This window comes from Numida meleagris, chromosome 19, assembly GCF_002078875.1.
Source record: "Numida meleagris isolate 19003 breed g44 Domestic line chromosome 19, NumMel1.0, whole genome shotgun sequence".
NCBI classification, from domain to species: Eukaryota; Metazoa; Chordata; class Aves; order Galliformes; family Numididae; genus Numida; species Numida meleagris.
Genome location: NC_034427.1, coordinates 11,063,471 through 11,084,200, shown reverse-complemented (window position 1 = coordinate 11,084,200; position 20,730 = coordinate 11,063,471). Strand labels below are relative to the sequence as shown.

Below are 20,730 nucleotides of genomic sequence, written 5' to 3'. Positions count from 1 at the left end.
ATGCAGGTGGTGAAACTGCTCATGATGAGCTGGGAGAACCGGGAAGGTGATGTCATTCGTTAGCAGTGCTTAATATTCAAAGTTAACACTTTCAAATTCAGTCTAAAACACTTCTGTCAGTACTTCTAAGGGAGGTGTCCGAGGCCATCTCTGCTGATGAGGGTGGGAAACAAGACGGGGTGATGGGTACGGTGCTTCCTTAGCTGGACAGCCTGGGGAAGGGATGAAAAAGGAGATGAACGCTAATGGAGGAGCATTGTGTAAGTCACTTATTTCATCCTGTCTTTATTTTTCTTTTTTCCTTGGGATTAACGTGGGTTGGGTGTACCTGGACCCCAGCAAAGCCTGGTGTTCTGTGATAATCGCACATTTCAGAAGCGGTCCTTGCAAGAGAACCACAATGAAATGGGGATGCTCACAGAATTCTTCTGCTGGGATCTGATACAGCTCAGTGCTTCCCGGTCACTGGTGAAAAATACTCATAAAATCACTACCGAGAAAATGGAAACACGATGAGCGTACCCGTGCCCGGAACCACAGAGAACAAGAGCTCCAGCTCCCAGTGCAGTCCCAGGGTGAAGCACTGACAAATGGGCCGTGTTGTTTGGAATTATCCCTAGCAGTGATTGTACTTCTGTGTGTCTTAGATGTGAGAGATGGGCGTTTTTGATGCAATTTGGATATTTGCGTGTTGAGAGAGAAGCTGGATAATTGGAATGGATGCAAAAAGAGATTCAGGAATTACTAAATTACTAGCGGAGTGTGAAATGCAATAGAGGGAGAGAGAAAAGTTGGTTGGCTGAGTTTATCTGAGAATGTCTTGGGTGCAGTGCACGAGTGCCGGCACGCGCAGCAAATACCAAGCAGCACAGCTCTCTTTGATCTTAACTTGAGCAAAACAAGACTCGCTGACTGGCGGTCAAAGCCAGGCCAATTCAGATTGGGAAAAAAAAGGCACAAATTCTGGAGAGAATAACTGTATAACTTAGGAATGTTTCTCCAAAAACTGTGAAAAGAACAATAAAAGTTGCGATATTTATGCAAATAGCATTTCCTGGCTTTTTTGTCCTTTCCAAAGAGCTCGTGCAGGGGGTAGCAGAGCACAGCGAGGCTCTGGGGCTGCCCTAGGGAAGCTGTCAGCACCCACCCGCTGTGCAGGGCTGTGCTTGCTGCTGCGGAGCTGAGCGGTGCTGAGCACCACGGCTGCTGCAGGGAGCTGGGGGCTTCCTCCACTTTTGGGTTTTTGTTACCTTCTACATCGCATTCAGCGGTGATGGCAAGCAGCTCTGCTATGGAAAAAACTGCGTGCAGCTCACATGAGAGGCAGTGCTGCTCCGCTGGGCTTGCCCTCATTCATACATAGCACCTTCCCAAGCTGACAGAAGCCCCGTTCCTCATGGTGCACTTCCAGTTCTTCAGACGTTTGCTCACACATCTCCACACAGTAGCAGGCACAAAGCACAACCCTTGGAAACGAAGGGAGGTGTTCTGCCCGCTGAGCTAAGCCCTGGAGAAGCCTTCTCCACTAATTTCAGGTGGGACTGAAGGCAGACGAGCCAAGCTTGGCTGCTGTCCATATCAGGAGTGTGGCTGCTTACCTGGGCCTGGGACATGCGAACATGCTGACAACATTTATGTCACAATTGTATGCATTTAATAAGCATCTCATTTGAATTATTAATGTACAGTTCCCCATAAAGTATTTTGACGCTATAAAACCCATAAATTATTTAAGTACAAGCTGCAAAGTTTGTAAAAACAGCATTAAGAAGGTAGCTATTGCATAGCTGGTTTAACAAAAATATCCTTTGTAAGATATATAGGCTTATTTGGAGGGGATTTAGCTACTGGGAAGGGGTCTTCCCAGGTAAGTTATATGCATCTTGGCTGCAGCAGACAAGGGAACATAATTCCTTACTTTGTCCTTCTCACCAGCAGAGCTCTGCATGGCTTGCTGGCACTGCTCAGAGTCATCCCCTCAGCCCATTGTTCACTGCAGGCAGATCTATAAACCATCTTCACGTGGACGGGGCTGGCAGTGACAGTCTGATTGATACGACAGCTGGATTAACAGCCAATGCACTTAGAAGAGGAGACAGTGAAAATATATGGCCTGAGAAGACCTGTGAGTGATCTTTTGCTTTGCTCACTGCCTGTGAGTGGGAGCTGCTACTGACAGTGCCAAAATAGTGCAGCAAGAATGCAGCATCTGCAGCTACGTAACGCTGGGAGTTGGCACCGCCGTGCACAGGAGCCTTTTCCATTTACTGTGTTGTATCTTTTCTTAGGACCAGAGTCATGTGTAGCAGTCTGTCAGGTGATGCTCTGGGGCTACTGCTTTGCATCTCCACATGTATGTACATGTGAAAACTGCAGAAAACATCTGTAAACTGAGAAGCGTGATTAGCTGTATCCTTAGTGAGAGCACTTGCTGACACCGTATCTGGTGCTGACGGACACTGCAGATCAAATTTGCACAAACAGCAATAAGAACTATGGTGGAGGGAGCTTAACCTCAAAGAAATTCAGCAGCTGACTCTCTGGATGTTTGAATTACATCTGAACTAAGCTCCTGATTAAATCTTAGCAGTGCCAAAAGCTCAAAGCATCAATTGCAATTGATGTTGCTCCTTTTCCCCTCATATTGCTGAAGTACTTATTGCAATGTGCAGTGCATCCATGTCACTACATCACATTGGTATGCAAAGACGAGGGGCGATGAGGCAATGAAGCTGCTGCACAGACAGTACGTGGTCAGGCACATCTTCTTGGCTTTGTTCACTGTTCTTTGTTTGTTTGCCTTTTTTTTTCTTTTAAAGTGTTTCCAAGTCTAAGTAAAACTGGTTCCAGATGCGCTCAGTTGGAGGTTACAAAAATCATGCTAGCACCAAAACTATCTGGGTTCTGCGCTGTACCTGAATAGAGAGCTAGTCCCATCTTAACAACTGCAGTGCTATCAACAGTAAGAGGGCCGCAGGCAAAGGTTTTAGTTCTTCACTGCCATTAGCAACTTTTTTCCCCACATACTTCAGACTAAAGTAGTTAGGGAACTCTTCTGACGCACCCGCGCACTGAACCAGGGGTGCCTGGTAGGACGTGGGCCGTTTGTCGGGGCGGTCAGGGCTGGATCCATCCGTGGGCCTCTCGCCAATGTACAGCAGGCTGCGCTCCTTGGAGTCGTGCTCCGTTCTGAAGAGCTCGTACTCCGTGTGGGGCAGCCTGATGCCCAAAGCCAAGCAGCCGTTGGTCGGTGTTATATCCTGCTCCACGCCAGCGCTCCAGGAGCTTGCCAGCCCGCAGCTCCCCGGCTCGGAGGAGTTCAGCATCATCACCGTCACCTGGTCCATGGGCGTCACCCGTGCGTGCGTGACTTTGAAGGCCAGCTCCATGCCCCCTCTCACCTTGGAGGAGGGGACGCCCTGGGTGTAACGCCCAGATGCATAAATGGTGAAAGTGGGCTGCTTGCAGAGCGGGTCAGAGTAGTGGTAGTAGTAGCCCTGCCAGGTGTGGTTGCTGCCATGGAAGATGAAGTACCGGGTGAGGAAGAGCACGGCGGGGCGCACCTCGCAGCGGGTGCTCACCCAGCTGCCGCTCAGCTGCACCGGCAGCTCGGCGCGGGCGGGCAGGATGGGCGGGTGGTGCTCGTCAGCTCTGTAGATAGCCCCGCACGCCGGGCAGGGATGCACGTGGTGCTTTAGGAGACAGAAAATATTCACGTCAACCTATCTGCCAAAAAAAAACCCTTTTCAGAATATTTAAAAATCCCACACTCCCCACTCCCACACCAGCATATTTGACTGCAACAAAGCCGGCCCAAGACATCCCAGTAGGTGAGGTGCAATAAAGAGCTCTGTGCCAATCTGAGCTGAGGCTTCGCATGCAGCAGCGGAGACGGAGAAGGCCAAGAGCTGCTGCAGAGTGGGGCCCTGTGCCTCTGCTGCCCTTCACCAAATGCCAGAGGGTTTGGGGCGGCCTGGAACACCTTGTGGCACTCTGTGCATCACTACTGATTTGCTTTTCATTAAGCAAGGTTGGAACGTTGTATCGTTTTCCAGAACACGAGCTATTCTTTGCTGAACCACTGTATGCAGCAAGGTTAAATAACTCAGTAGTTAACTGGAGAGTGGGTAATTTACATGCGAGTTGATTGGAGCCTACTGTAATTTAGTCATTTTCAGCTTGTTTTACTGCTACTGTCACGTTAATGAGTGCTGACAGTACACAGTACATTATGGCTAAATAATCCCAGAAGTTGGCAAATGTATCTGCTCTCCTTAGACAGGAAATTCTTTGATAATGAAAGGTAATTTGGGGAGAATGGGTTTCTTTAAAAGAGGTATAAATTTAAGGGAAAAAAGAGTGATATTTTCATCGAGAGAGTTAAAAAATAATTCCTAGCAGAGCTGTGCTGCTCTCACTAGCGCAAGCAAATGGATATGAGTCTAGTGACAAAAAAAAGAAAAAAAAAAAGGCCATGCCCAGTGAACAGATCACTATGGACACGAAGCCAACCGTCAGAGCCCCTCAGCCTTCGCCTTGCTGTGTGAAGAATTCCTAATGTATGGCAGCTTCTAATGATGGCCAAGTGGTGACATCACACGCGGGTGCATTGGAGAGCTGTGAGCTGATTAATTACAGTGCTATACTCAGAGAGTGGATTTCAGCATCTTTAAGTTTGGGTTTAAATTAACTTTTAGAAGTGTTTATGTTTACCATCTGGTTTTGCTCATATATATGGGTTTGGCCCAAGATAACACAATTTTAACCAATTTGGGAAAGTTACTTTGGAGGAGGAGGGGGGGGGGTGCTGCTCTGTGGTTTTCTGTTTCCAGGCTCAGCTGCTGTCATTTAGGGCGTGGGGAAAGGCTGCCCCCCACAATCTGCACTCAAAAGAAATTTTTTTGTTGTTAACTCAGTTCCATCTGGCAAAATGCGGAGAGGTTTCCCCCCATCTCACTGCTCAGTCATTTCTGAATGGATCGGCCATGATTCAGATGAAAATGCGCTTTCCTGGAGAAAAAGCAACCTGCTGCAAAATATGAAACAAAACGAGAAGCAAGCAGGGCTCCTGCTCAGCTCTATTTCTGTCACAGAGAACGCTTGATTTCAGTGTAATAGCATTTCTCAGAGCAACTTCCTCTTCTAATGGCATTACATGGAGCAGTAACAATTTAATGGCAGATACGGCTTCCTCACTCCTCTCTGAACCTGAAGGACATGACAAAGAGCTCAGAGAGGGATGGGAAGCAAACGGCAGAGTGGGCAGCGATATGCAGCCCGAAGCCTTCACTGCCTGTGGGGCAGGAAACCAGGAAATTGCATTTCCAAGGAGAACACAGAGCCAAAGAAAAGCCATTAACTGCAGTCCCATGCCAACGCAGCCTTACTTCTTGTGCTCGCTGAGCGCTTCCCCATCCCGCTCCAGCAATCAGAGAGGGACAGGGGAACCTACATCTCCTCCCGGGGTCTGTGGGGCTCTACGTGCAGGCAGTTGGTATCTTAACAGCACAAAACTAAGGAGCGCTTCACGAAGCCCACGAGCTGGGCACCCACACTTACCACAGCGCTCTGCAGCGGGCGCTGGTAGCCCGTCGGGCGGTAGTGCAGCCGCTCCAGCCAGTCCGTGTGGATGTCCCCCAGGTACAGCTCCTCCACCAGGCTGCTGCCGCTCTGCTGCGGCCCTGGCAGGGGCTGCTGGTGCCTCTCCACCCGCACCAGGCTCAGCTCGTGCATGGCGAAGCCCAGGGCCGCGGTGCAGTCACGCTCGGTTTTGGCGCTCAGCAGTTCATAGAGGGTTCCGGGGGCCCAGGCACGGCCCGGGGGCAGGAACCCGCCGCAGCCCTCACCCGAGCTTTGGTTGATCCGAGAGGCCACCTCCTGCATGGCCTTCTGGCTGTGGAAAACGATGCCGACCTTGTGCAGGTGGTAGTCGGCCTCGGTGGCCCCTCGGGTGATCCAGGAGGCCTGGCGCAGCCGCAGCTTGCCCTTGATGACCAGCGAGTAGGAGGGCTCATGGCAGGAGGGGTCCCAGTAGTAGAACTGGAAGGCCTTGAAGAGGCGGTTGGCGTAGAAAAGGTAGGAGCGGGTGAGGAACTCCGGCCCCGGCCGCACCTCGCACCTGGGGACAGAGGCAGTGCTGAGCCACCGGGTACAGCAATGGGCATCCTGCAGGGAGCGAGGCTGGGGCGGGTGAAGCGTGGGGGGAAGCGTGGGGCACGAGGGGAGAGGGGCAGTATGGGCGGGTGCCACGTCACGGGCAGATTTCGAGATCTGCTTTAAGACCCGATACCAAAATGCGGTGGTGCCGGTGGCGGTCGCTGGGTGTGACGTGATGTCCTGTGCCCCCCGGGAAAAGAGGATGGAGGGGCTCTGGAGCCCGCTCCGCCCCGCGCAGGGCTGCGGCCCAAGGAGGAGGGAGGCTGGGGCTGCGGAGGTGCCGGGGGGGCTCGGGCTGGGGGGCGCTGGGGTTCCCGCTGCCCGCGGGGCCTTACCCGGTGGAGACCCAGTGGCCCTCCAGGCGGGGCGGGAGCCGGGCCGCGATCCTGGCGCCGTCCTGCAGGTGGCGGAGCTGCTGCCGGCACCGCGGCTCCCAGCGCAGCGAGCGCTCCGCGGCCGCGCACACTGCGCGGGGCGGGGGAGAGAAGGGGGGGAGACGGTCAGCGCCGCGCGGCTGCACCCGCACACACGCGCGCATACCCACGCGCACACGCGCACCGCAGGGCCCCGCTATTGTAGGCTCCCAGCTCCAGTACCTGAAGCCCAAGCTCGGACCTTGGGCGCAGCCGCCGTCCTTTGTTCCCGCTCGCTCCGAAGCCATTGCGGCAGCAGAAACCGGAGTGGGAATTACGGCATGGGAACGGCGGCCCGCCTGTCGCCCGCCATAAGGACAGTACTTCTGTCACTTACCTCATTTCCCATAACAACGGATGTTATTGGCTATGGGAACGTGTGAGCACTCCGTTAAATCCTGAGGACCTTTGCCTGCGCACACATAAATATATATGTATATTCCTATGTGTTATTCACTCTTAGGCAAACTCCTGCCGCCCTCCTGGTGAGTTCACCTCAGGAAGAAAGGCGGGATTTGCCTCTTCGCAGCAACCTGAAACGAAGGCCCAGCGAAGCTCCCACATCCACACCGCTGTTCCCGGCCCCACACGTGCCCACCCTACAGCCGCCGTTAGCAGCCCAGCCGGGGCTGGCTCTGCGCCTTGTGATGGAGATTCTCAAGCCAACTCGTATGGCTTAGGCACACAGAATCCGTTCCCCTCCTTGATCAAGGGGATAGGACCACGGGGATCTTTGTAATGCAGATCTGCCATAGGCAAGGCTACACGCAGGCTGCTGAGCAACTCAGCACAGTTCCCTGATGTAACACAAATACAAACACCCAGGGCTGGATGCAGAGCTGGGGGGAGGCTCCTCGACTCCCAGTAGCCGATTTATTCCGAAGGAGCCTCCTCTTTGCACACAGAATTGAATCCCTGCTAACATCTCCAGCATCCTTCAGCTTCAGGTTTGCCACCACTGTGTACACGCCCTACACCCAGGCAAATGGCAGCTCAGTAATTCAACTGGTGTTGTGCAAGTCGGGGACTCCTCAACATTTGGCAGAGAGATTTCCACTCAAATTGTATTTTATACAGTACATAAATTGTGTGTTATCTAATACTGTGTAACTTAAGACTTAGTCTGATGCACAAATTCAGAGTCACTTCTCTACAGAGCGAAGGTTTTACACATCACAGGAACAGCGCCTTCAAAATGTGCGCAGATGTTAGCACACAGAGCCTGGAATGACCACAGGGAATAACCACACGGAACGCAAAGCCTCAGCTGAGCAGGGGAGCAGTAACAGAAGCAGCCGACCTACCCAAAGGCAGTGAAACCGCTGCGGATGTTCTGTTACCTCACCACGCGCTGGAGTGCAGGAACTAGCTGGAAAGACACATTATTGGTGCTGAGGGGTCTTTCTGGAGCAGACTCACAATTGTTCTGTTTTAATCATCTGTAAAGAGCCTGACAGGCTATCCCTGGCTAGGGATAGCCTGCTCCTTCTCAATTGCTTGCACTGCATTGTGCTTCCTAAAAAGCAGTTCTGTGAGCCCTCACATGAGAACGAGACAAACCTGAACAGCAAAGCTCTGGCTACTGGTTAAGATTGCAGCCTGGTACCTCCATGGGTACCCATCAGATGGCACCGTTTGGTTCTGCGCTCTCGCCCACTGCTGCCAGAACTGTGCTCTGAGGAGCCCCACTCCTGCTGCTTTCTCACTCAGCCGCAGAATATGCCAAGCTCCAGCTGCCCATGCTAGCACGAGGCCTAATTACTGGCAAAGCTTTTGGAGGTCTTTCAGTTAAAGGACAGTCCAGACTGAATTACACTTAAAACACATATGAAATAATTATCTTAGAGAAAACGATAAACTATACAAATAACTGTATTTGGATTAGAGGTAACAGACCATACGGGCCAAATTTGCTCTTGCTTACAACCACAGAAGGGCTCTGGAGGTGTTGGTGCAGTCTATAGTTATACCGAAATAACAGCAGAGAATATAGCCCCGTGCTGAACTTGCTAACTGCTGTGTGTGTGTGTTTATTGCGGCAGAAGCCTCAGTGTTTGACTGAACCCTTATTGCTGCTTTTGGCAGAGACACTAAAAGTCTGCATTATTTGAGAGCACAGACACTGTGGCAACATGATCACAAGATTTTGACACATTCAATAGGAAAGGGAATTTTTATAATCAGGATCAAACTCCATGGGGGAAAAAAAAAAAGAGAGAGAGAGAAGAAAAGAAAAAATAAAAAACCTCCAGAACGTAAATATTTGACATGATGGGAATTCCTAGGGATTTTATCTTACTTAACTGTACACAAGACTCCAAGCTGAATGCATCCTCAAACCGAAAGCTACTGGCTTGTATCCAAATTTTGTGGCTGCTTTTCTCTCTCATATACTCCAGCCCAGCTCCACCAGATCCAAACAGTGTTTCAACTTGGAAAAGTTCAGTTCCAGACCTAAAATCTGTAGTTAGGGCACATTTTGATTCCAAGAGCAGCATAAAGTGGCTGTCACTCATGTGTCACTCTGTTACTCAGCCCTTGGGGATGCACGTCAGAGCAGCTCCTCTCTCCATCTTAAGAGAGACACAAGCTGACTGCTTTATAAGGTTCTTGGGAGGGAGGAGGAATTAATGACAATTCATCTTCAAGACAAAAATACTCATTCATAGGAAAATCTAAAAAAAATCCCCAACTGTGATCTCTTCCACTCTCTCGTTATCCTGTCTGTCTGTATTGATTAACCACAAGCGTTTCCAGAGGGCTCCTCAGTGCAGCAGCTAGACACAACAGGATCTTTTTCCAGCTTTCTGGTGCGTGCTGCATCCAAAGCACTGGCCCAAGGTCTCCAGGCAGGAGGGCTGCACAAGTACTCAAGCAATTAGGAACGCCAGGCTGATCCCTGGAATCAGCAGAAACTGAACCAAGTCTTGAGACAACTGCAGTAGCAAACACTAATCAAGTATTCCATACACTCATTTGTATAAGCAACTCTTAGAAAAATCAGACCCACAGCATCAAATGATAGAAAGGCAGAACTGGAAATTCCTACGCAAAGTAAATTCTTGGTAAAATTAGGACGAAAGATTCCTAGGCAATGGCCAAGCCTGAAATGAGAACCTGCCACAGGAGCTGTGCTACAGAAGTACTCTATGCTGCAGATTCAGATCCATTTCTCCATTTTGAAGGAAAAAAATACCATCCAGGAGAGAAATACTGCAATATGCCTCGTTGGAAACAAACCTTGTTTGTGTTCCTCCATGCAGATTGACTTTGGAAAAAAGCAAAGTTGAGTCACACATCTGTTCCTTTATAAATGGAGGAGAAAATGCATACATTAGAGTTTGCACCAAATTAGTTACTGAGATGAACTCTTCTCCAGAGCTAGATTGCTTAATCTGTTATGTTATTGCCTCCTATGGCCAAAATTTATTATTTCCATTTATAAATCTAATGTTTCAGTTAGTCACCCATTAATGGGGATAAGATCAGTGCCTGAAGTCATGGAGCATTACACATTTCTTCATTTAGAGATGACCTAAAACCTTTGACATTTTCTGAGGAATGTGCAGACTGGAATGAAATGGATGATAAGAAACTTATCAATATATTCTGCTTAAGTAAATTGTACTTATCCACACAGACTTCATTAACAGAGCAAAACAGTGTTTCCTTAGCATTTTTCTCTCCTGAGAGCATGCAGAATGGATTTCGGGTTAGCCACTAAAGGAATAAGCATTCTTTCAAAAGGAAAAATGTCTGTATTGAGCAAATCAATTTCTTCTGCATTTGTGTGGAGATTAAGTCAGTGGTGCTTTTTATTCACTCAGAATAAGGCATTCCCAAGAGAACAACTCTGTGGGAAGAGATATATTTTATTTTATGATATTATAAAGTTCTAAAACTTAAATATAACCCACTGGGGGTGGAATAGTGTATCACTGCACAACTTTGCATTTTTGCTTACCTTCAAACTGAGCCCAGTTCTGGACAAGACTTAAGCACATGCTTAAGTCTAATTGGTTTCAGTGAAACTTAAGCATGAGCTCCAAATTAAGCCAGTTCATGAGCATTTTTCCTGATTAGTAATGGCTCCCTGAATTGTAGCCAGAATGTGGTCAAGTGGTTGAGGGACGATGCCAGTGCTTTCACTGGAGTTCTGTTTGGCTTCTGGAAAAGTATTTCTATTATTCATCTCTTATTTTTCAGTAAAATGGGCAAATACAGAGCTGTTTCACTAGCCTGATGCTCAGTCTGTGCTACTTGCAAAATGCTTTGAATTCATTAGATGTTTCTTCGTATTCTTTGAAGAGTGGCACAATAAGCATATTAGATATGTTAGCTGTCATTGCAGAGCATCCCCTTGTGCAGAACAGAGCATAACCACATATGACATTCTGCAGATCCTAAGAGGGAACTCAGCTCACTCAGAAGTCCCAAGCAGCTCAGGATTTTAAAGAACTTTTTGAAACATAAATTCACCACATAACTTCAAGCATACTGGAAAACACTGTATTGTATGGCTTTAGCCTGTCTTCTGTGGCTGTGATCATTGTCTGATTTGTGTCACGTCCACAATTAAAATAGTGGAGCACTTGTGGTGAGCTGTCTAGAGGTTTTTAAGGCACTAGAGAAGTAAATATTTTGCTCTTGGAAACATGGAACCATTTATTTCTCCTGTAAGTGTCATGTCCAGGGATAGATGACAAGACAGATGGAATTTGTAGGAGGGAAAGGGAGAAGGGAGAAGATATTCTCTCCTGCTTGTCAAAGATCTTCTTCAGTATAAACTACATTTAAATAAAAAGGCTCTTAAAACTGCTCTCTCTGGCTGTTTACGCTGAAGAAGAAAACCAGACCTGACATTGTAAATAGGATTGCAGGGCTCAATCCCACTTTCATTGGAGTCATAAATAGGAAAGATCCCATGACTGTAACAACACAGCGTCAGGACCTTACTCAGAAAGTGCCCTTCCCCATAAACTGGCATGAATACTCCACTGAAAGAAGGAATACAAAGGAGAAATGGGATATGGCATGTTCTCTCCCCAGATGGAGCAAACAAAGCATGCCTCACTGCAGTTGGCATAGAGGACTATGGCAGCATGAGAAATAAAAGCTCTGGTGGCAGATGCAAGTACATATTCCCAGGAGATCTCCTGCAGTTAACGTCGATCATGGTGCCACGCTTTTCAGTCACAGCAGAGCCCTTCCCGCTGCGTGCTCACTGCCCTGACAGACACAGGCCCTGCTGCCCCACGCCACCTCTCGCTCCTTCCTCCCACCACTCAGTCAGTATCGGGCAGCCTCAGGAAGAGGAGACTCATGCTATTCCTCACCTAGACCAGCCTGTGTCAAAAGACTTACTCAAAAACAGCTGAGCAGCACCACATGGCCCTCGCAGGCAGCAGCGGCCTGCACACAGCCAGGAGCCTGCCTGCCGCCACTGCTCTACCAGCCCAAGCCACAGGAACTGGCAGCCAGAGCACTGAGGGTTAACGAGCAGAGGTGCAAGCTAATGGGATAACTGCTACGTGCCTTCTTTTTTGGCTTCAGTAAGTCACAAAAAATGCAAATGGGTTCAGGCAGCATGAACACATCGTGACCTGTGTTAAACCCTGAGCAGTACCGCCACAGGTGTCTGGCACTGAGAAACAGAAGGAAAAGGCAAAAGACACTGAAGGATGAAAGGAAATGCTTGAACTTTTTCTTCCTTGAACATTGATGAGAACTTCAATTTGGTTTTGGTGACACGGGTGAGATCACAGTGAGACACCTGGACAGTGAGAGATGGCTGACAGCAGCTGGAGAAACAAAAGCAAACCAACTCAGCCCCGTGCTGAACAATACCCCAGGGGTAAAACCGTGACTCAGTTAAATTCTAACCAGAATTCATGTTCTAACCAAATGGGAAGTAAGACATCTATCTGCCTTAAGTTAGATGAGATGGAAACTCATTAGAGAATACAGTTTTGAAATTAATGGCACATCATCATTTTGAATCTATGGTGCATCCATGGAGCTTGGGCAATACCCTCCAGCCCCTGCACAGGCACTTTACCAGTGGCTATTGTGGCCACATTTAATAGTGATGGCTAAGCATATTTTCTCCCAGAGTGCTTTGAAGAGTGGAACTGGTAATCAGGCAATGGCTTGGCTATAAAATGCCAACCTCATTTTAAACATCTAAATCACTCACATGGACCATAAGCACAGAGAGGACCACCCACCACATAATATTAACATAAATATAGCATTCCCCCCAAGCAAAATGAGCAACTGGAACTGGCAGGAGCTGAGAGTAGAACAACAGAACATGATTAGGGGGTGGGAGAGATTGAGTTACGAAGCAAGAATTAAAAGAGCAGAGCACATGTAGCCTGGCTGAGTGACAACTAGGGAGAGAGATGGACATGATAACAGCCTATAAATATTCACAAAGCATAAACACCAAGGAAGGGAAGGAATTCCTTACAACGAATAAAGAGGTTCTGTTGGGAGTGAATGAAGAGAGAAAAAAATGTGCCTTGTATATCAGTGTGAACTTCTTGAGGCACAATCCAGTAGGCAGCACAAGTCCACTTGCTTGGCAGGATTTTGAGGGATTGAACAAAGCTTTAGTACAGCAGGGAATAACCCGCTCTTGGCAGGGAGCTGGCGGGATGCTGAGAGCGGCCTTTCAGTCTCCCACTGCCATGGAGCGCTCCCGGTCCCCAGCTCCCACGGGAGACAGCTGTTCTCCTGTGTAAGCTCATTGTTCGCCATCCTCCTCATCAAGATCGCCTCCGTGGCTTCAGAAATTCATGCCAGATGAACCGAGGCATTTAGGCACATAAAGATATAAACAACTGCAATAGGTTCTACTGCTGGACGCAGCTGGGAACCCCAGTACATCCCTGCAACTCACTGCTGGAAACATAAGCCCAGGAAATTAGATTATAAACCCTCTAAAGTGAGAGCGATCCTTTTGTTCTCTCCTTATTTAGCACCTAACACAATAGGAGTCTTGGCACTGCTGCAAGGATACTGTTTATAGTAATAAAAACAGGATCTAATGGGATCTAATATTCTGAAGCTACTTGGCCCATGCAAAGCCAAGGATGAGAAGGGCATTCAAAAGCACTCATAACAGAGGGTATCCTCAGGAGAAAAAACAACCAACCATGTTCTGTGCAAAGGTGGTAAACTGATACACATTCGACACCAGAAATACGCACACATTTAACTTAGAATCACAAGTGACCACAGAAAAAGGCTACTTGTTCAGCTGAAGCAGAGAATTAAAGTTACTTCTAACATGTGTTTTGGGGTCTGGGTGTGGTTTCTAGATAGCCTGAAATTTCAGTCTACTGTTTTGCCTGTCAACATCAGCCAAGTTTTGATGTGTTCCAGCTCCCCTAAACACAGCCGACAGATGCCGAAATCAAAGTTGACATTCAACCTACACACTGCATAATCGAATAACGGGACTTGTGCTACTCAAAATTAACAAAACTTAGGGTTTTTTTTTACAGCAAAACTAACTAGGAAAACTGAGCTCTTCTCTGAAAAATCTCTGAAAAGCTTAAAAAGCGTAATTGTGATTTTGTATTAACAGGTGAGAAGAGACACTTAAAAGCCATAACCTGCCAGTGTCCAGCACCTGTGGCTTCCGTAAGAGCATGACCCAGGTAAATGCGTTTCTCTCAGTGGGGAGCTGGGTGTATAAGTTGATCCCAGAGTATAGGGGCAAAAGCTCTTTGATGTGGACAAGACCCAAATGTCACATGTTTGACAGCGCTTCACGTCAGTGCAGAAGAAACCATGGGGAACTTTTTCAGTGATTGATCAAATGGCTGCACTGAAGTTTAAAGCTCTAATTTATGGGCTAGACCCAAGCAAACTTCTTTGAACAGTCAGTGGTGAAGTTTCCCCTGTGGATTTATGTACCAGCACACCAACTGTAAATCGAGAGACATTACTGAACTGATGCAAGTGTCTCTCTAACAGGGCCATGGGAGCTGAGCTTCACTGCAGCATTCCCAGGTTCAGTTCAACTCAAACCATGATGATTTTGATGAAAATATCAGCATGAAAGACCTTATTATCACACCATCACAGTGCTAAAACTAATGATGGATTTGAAGCCTTCTATCATTTAACAGTCTGGAGGTTTGGCATTTCAAACAGAGACTGATTTTTTTTCCCAATACACAGAAATAGAACTTTCCCAATTTTGCGCTTTACAGTATGAGACCTTCTAACTCTCTAAAGGGAAAAAAAAACAGATTGCAGATTACTAACCCCTCAGATGTTACACAATTTAAGCAGGGTAGAGAGGGAGCTGTCATATGAATCATATTTTCAGTTTCTGGCAGCAATCTTAGCCTACAGAAAAAGGGTTACACTTTAAACTTCCCACTTTCTCACTGTCAGTTTCTTGGTAACATCGTATCTGAGACGCATCCTCTTAAAATGATGAAGTTAGGAATTCTCTGCGTTCGTGGCTTTATCCTCCTCAGCAAACAGGTAAGGAAACCAAAGGAACTGGCTGAGAGCGTTGTGTAGGTGCTTCCTAATTTTGAGGTTGATTTTAGCAGTGATTGTATCTCATCCATGAAAGCGTTGTTTTTACAGATGACATATGCTACGTTGTGGGGAAACACAGGGTCCCATTGAAAGCAAAATCTCTTTCCAAACTTTGTTCTGCCAGATGCAGCCTCCCCTAGCACTGGATTCCAGCTTTGGTTTTCTTCATAGCAATTTCTGGCTTTTGAAAATCTCCTTACTCAACAATTTGTGCTTGTGGGGAAAATATAGAAACCACACAATATTTTTTTTCACTTGTGCTTTTTTCACATCTCAGCCCTGTTTTTATCTATATCCACATACTTTGAACATGGCTAAGCTATAATTATGGAAGAACAAATAGAGTCAAATCGCACAACCCAGCATAATACATTAGTTGTTGATTTTTTGGCCAACTTGAGAAATGGAGAAGAAAAAAAATGCCAACTTGGAAAAATTAAATTAGTACATTAAATATTGCCCAAATCAAACATTTTAACCAAAGACAATGATGTTAATTTAATAGCAGGTATATACACACATGCGCATGTAATATATACGCATACATCTATATTTAAATCAGTGCTACCATTTAGAGGATTCTTTTCCTATTCTCACAACTGAATGCAATTGCTGATCTTATCTTACCCCAACACAGTCATTTTCAAACTTAAAAATAAACTCTGAAAGTGTTAAAACCATGTAGGAGAAGCTACACATGAAAAATATCAGTGTCGTACTATTGGAATGTAAAGACTTTAATGAAAGCTTAGGTAAAAACTTAGCAAGTCTCTTGGGACATTTCTAAGAATGAGTGATTCTTTGCTGGAAGAGACTCCAAGAATCAGGTTCAGTTACCTAACTAAAGTATTTTTTCAACTAATTATGCACTGGTGTCATGCTGATGTTCAGTTTCATGCAAAATTCTCAATGCCAGTCTTGCTCACACTGAAATCCCTGGCAAACCTTGCTTTGGTTTTAATGAGCTCTGGATCCAACTTCACTATTTAAATACACCTTTTAGGGTCCAACTTCTGTTCTTACTGAAATAAGAGGAAATTCTGTCACTGACATTTGATGGAAAAGGACTGGATTTTAATTTGATTGGACTAAAATTGTAGGACGATTTAAGAAAGCGGTATTCTAATTAGACTTACATGAGTAATCTTACATAATGCAGTATAGCAGATCTCTGAGCAGAGCAACTGGAGCTAATGAAATCTCTAGAGAGGCAGAATATGTATTTCTTAACCTGTGGAGTCTTATATCTGGGGAACCATGTATGACAAAGATCCCAGATAAGGGAACAGACAAGAAACCCTATGTTACCATATAGTACCATGCTTAGAGACTTTTTGTAGTCTGGTCGGTTACCCTCAGTGCAAATAATTTCCAACAGCTGTCACTACACAGTTCCTCTGCAATGGTCACTAAACGGAGCCCAGAGTTTCACAGGCAGTCAGTGTGATATTTTGCTGCCCAGAGACTCAGATGAGCAAACTAAGTGGCAGAAAAGAATGGAAAGAAAGGAAACCCAGCTTCTGCACAGGGGGCATGGGAGCACGCTATCTTCCTTTCACCTGTTCAGGGGCGCGCAATTCCAACCCAGGGTCTCCCAAGCACTTCCCAGGGCAACCTCTGTGCGAGGATTTGGAAGCCTTCCCCAGGCTCTGCCCTTTGTCACCATCAGAAATCATTTTGCCTTTTTCACTGCTCCGTTGTCTTTGTTCTCCCGTACGGTCTCTTCAGCCAGAACCTTTACTTCTGAAACCGCTCCAAGAACTGTGGGACTGAGCGAAGCCTTTCTGAAAAGCGGCCGCGAAGACACAGCCCGTGCCGCTCGGAGGGTCCCGCAGCTGTGTGCCGAGGAGAGAAGGCTCCTGCAGCGCTCCCTTACCGGGCAGGTGCCGGACATCTGAAAACCCACCGGCACGGAACCACCCCACGGGGCGCAGCGGGGCGAGGAGCGGAGCAGCGCCGGGCGCCTTCGTGCTGCGGCTGCGGGGACACCCCGTGCTGCAGCCCGTCCCGCCTCGCGATTCCCCCGCCAGCTCCCTGCTGCCGGCGGGGAGGGAGGCGGCGGGCAGCTCCCCACCGCCCTCTCCCACCCCCCGCCGCTCTGGGGGATGCCACCTACCTACGAGCAGCCCGGCGAGCCACCAGCACCGGACCATGGTGGACGATGCTCTGCTTCCTCGCCGGGAGGAGCGCGATCGCCGCCGCTGCCCGCGGATCTCAGCGGGGCGCAGCGCGCGGCGGTGCGGCCATGGGACGTTCTGGTGCCCGCGGCGCGGCTCGGGACCGCGACTGCAGCGCGGGGCCGGCTCGGGAGCAGTCCTTGCGCTCAGCCACGAGCTTTCGAAGAGGGGGGAAAAAAAATGATATTTAAGAAAAAAAAAGAAAAAAAGAAAAAGCAACCTATCCCGCCTACGCTGTGAAGTGCGTCCCCCCCGACTGCTGATAGCTTTAATGGAGCTTGGCAGCCACAGGTTCAAGTTGCCAGAAGAGGTGGAGACTCCGCCGCCCGCGCCCCACACGCGGCCGCGCATCGCACGCGCGGAGGAGCGGCGCCGCCGGGCGGGATCCCCCCGGGCCGCCACCGGCCGCGCCTCAGCGCCTTGGCGGGCATCGCGCCCGCCTGACTGAGGGCCGCCCCGGGCCGCGGGAACAGTCCCTCTCCTCAGCGCGGCGCTCCGCGGCTCGTCCCATGCACCGTGACCCCCTCAGGGCCATCCGGCCTCACTTCTCTTCACCTGAGGTCCTCAAGAGACACCAGCGTGCACCTTGAAGAGACAAAACACATTTAACGTCCTCTTACCCCACGTGGCTGTCGGTGCCAGTTACCGATCTAGGCCCCCAGGGTGGCTGTGATGGATGGAAGGCTTACACCCAGTTCAGATGTGGATTTAAACGTGTCTTGGACAAAACACGCTTTTCCTCATCTGCGTTGGTGATTAGTGATGAACAGGAAATGAGATGTTGACTAGAGGTGACACCAGTCATTTGCTGCCCTTCAAACAAAGCAACGTATGGACAGGGTTGCCTTGGGAAGCAGTGAGGGGAAAGGGCCAAGCTGTAATGACTCCGATAGTTTAATGCTCATTCCAGTGCCTGCGCTAAAAGCTGAGGTTTAGCGCTTATTTCCGGACTGAAAAACTAGACTCAGTTTTTGCAAATGAGAGAGGCACAAACCAAAACGCATGCATGCCCACTGCAGAATCCCTTGACTCTCCAGACTCGCTTTCCCTAATGAAAGTGGTTGTTTCACTCCATAAACGGAAACATTAAGGAGAAAAAAGCTGGTCTCCACGTTCACAGCAGTAATGCTGCGGATGGCGACGAGAAGAAGTGGAGGCCTGGTTCCCATGTTTGCTGAGCAGAGGCGTTGGAGCCCTGGAGTGAGGTCTCAGTGAGTGCAGCGATTTTATTACTTTGTCAGAAATAACACATAACATCTTTAACGCGAAGTGGGACAGACTTATCTGTCTTGGGTGCCTGAAGAATTAAAGTTTAATGATACTTGCCAAGATAAAAATAACAAAGTCCATTTGTAATGCAGGCACTCCTTTCTCTAGCTGATGTTTTTATCTCTTTTTGTTTCCCAAATTCCCCAGACCAGTCATTCTCGGTAAATGTCCAAACTGCTGTGGTTTTATTATATTTACAAATACATAAATTATCAAATGCATAGGCAAAAAAAGCTATCCTTTTTAATGATGTCAGGGAGAAAAGAATCATTTTGCAATCAGTACCTTTACAAAGCTGGACTCAGCCCACTGAAGCGCTGCCAGGTGATGGCACAGGTTCCACCGGGAGCAAACTCATTTCTGGCTCTGTATTTCTCCTGTGACACTTCACATGTAGAAGCTTCTAATCTTCTTCACTACTTCTGCAATAGTTTGAGTTTGGGGCTTTTTTTGAGGGAAGGAGTAAAACCAAAGGAATTTCAAAGCATCTTTTACACAGGTGTAAAAGATACATTTGCAAATGAGAGAGGCACAAACCAAAACGCATGCATCAAGAGTTTTATCCCATAACAGACTAATGAGGCACAGTGATAGATTTCATTCATATAGCTCCTTTCATCCCTGCAGCTCCCAAAGGCCTTTATCAAAGCAACCAGGTTACAGGCAGTTTTCCTTTGGAAGGAGTCCTCCTGCCACTGGTGCTGCAGGGCTGCCTGCACACCACAGCGCAGCTGCTCCGCTGCGTGCCACCCCACAAAGATGAGTGCCACAGCCTGTTAGAAATGCCGGAGGATTTAGATAGGCGATCAAGTCTTCCAGCCTGGAAGCCTGCCAGGGCATCAGGCTTAAATTCTCAACTCCTGTAAAAATTGCTGGGTAATCTTCAGCTCCTGCAGAGGACCAGCAATGTAAAAATGCCTGTAATTTTTATTATCAAATAATTACTGACTACCTGCTGGGCAAAGCACGTGGAGAGAAACAAATGATTGCAAATAGCCTGTAATTCCAACAGAAGTATGTGGACTGATTTAAGCATTCAAAGTGAATATAAATGGTTCCTATTCTGATTCAGGAGCACTTTACTCACCATGGTGTAAATACTAACACAGCTGTGGGTAACTGGGAACCAGACCAAGGTGTTTTTACATTAGCTATGCTTCACTTGCCTGGCACCTTGTGTAATATTCATTTCTGTGCAGAACAGGTACAGAATATTTGAACTCACAATCATGCACTCTTGTCAGGAACACAGGGCAATGAGTTGCCTAGCCCCTGAAGGCCAAATATTTTCTCTTCTCCTTGCCAGACTAGCAGGGATAGGCAACCACACATTAAGGCAGAAGGCCAGGAAACCGAAGATTAATAGGCTAACAGCCATGAAAATACTGTTTGTCTGAAGAAAGAGATCTTCTCAGTAGATACTCGGGTCCCCAGAAATCCATGGCCATAAGCCATAGCAACTCCACTTCTGAAATTCGTTCTCTAAGAGGTGGTACCAGGGAATAGAGAGTTTGCAGAGCTGAAAATGCTGGGTGTCCTGAAAGTGCTGAGCATGTGCATTTACAGCTAATGTTTACCCTGTAGAACCACTTGCACTCTATTTCAGTTTCAGGGGGAGCATTTTATGGGGCTATGGGAATTCATATGCCATAACTGCTTTCTAGGATAGCCTGTATATTTAGGCACGGGACTGCTACAAAAATATGAGGGAAAGTACAATATTAAAAAGAAAGAAAGATATTTCTTAACATTCAGACTCTGTTTTCAACAGATCGTTTAATCTGCTATGGATGTTCACCTATAAAATGTTGTTCTGCTTCTGGCTAGAGTTTAAAGGCACAGCCAACATCTTTCTCAGTGTCTGTGAATGACTTTCAAACTGTGGCTTCTTTTATCAAGTCTCAGTCAGGAATAGCTGGAACTGAATAGTAACCTTGGGGCAGGGGGTGGCTTGTGGGAGAAGAGCGATGTATCCCTCATGGCAAGAACTTCACCAAATCTCCCTGGGAAACTCTGGAGGGAGCTATGTACATTTAACACTCTTTGACTCCCCAACAGATGTACCATAATGCAGAGCTGGCAGGTGGGTACAGAAAAAAAAGAAAAAAAGATAGAAAAAGATATAAAAAATAAACAAGCCTGAAAAGGAT

The 20,730-nt window shown here is 47.6% G+C and overlaps 1 protein-coding gene across 2 annotated transcripts; it reads right to left on the bottom strand.

Moving 5' to 3' along the window:
• Positions 1,632–17,657, bottom strand: APCDD1L (APC down-regulated 1 like). Of its 2 annotated transcripts, XM_021416453.1 has the most exons (4): positions 17,251–17,657; positions 6,492–6,621; positions 5,560–6,118; positions 1,632–3,692 (listed from the first exon to the last, which is right to left on the bottom strand). In XM_021416453.1, exons 1-4 carry the CDS (start codon positions 17,285–17,287, stop codon positions 2,928–2,930), a joined length of 1,491 nt encoding a protein of 496 aa, XP_021272128.1. In that variant the 5' UTR covers positions 17,288–17,657; the 3' UTR covers positions 1,632–2,927. The 2 variants fall into 2 exon arrangements, with proteins under 2 accessions (XP_021272128.1, XP_021272129.1); XM_021416454.1 differs by lacking the exon at positions 17,251–17,657 and having other exon boundaries at positions 6,492–17,213.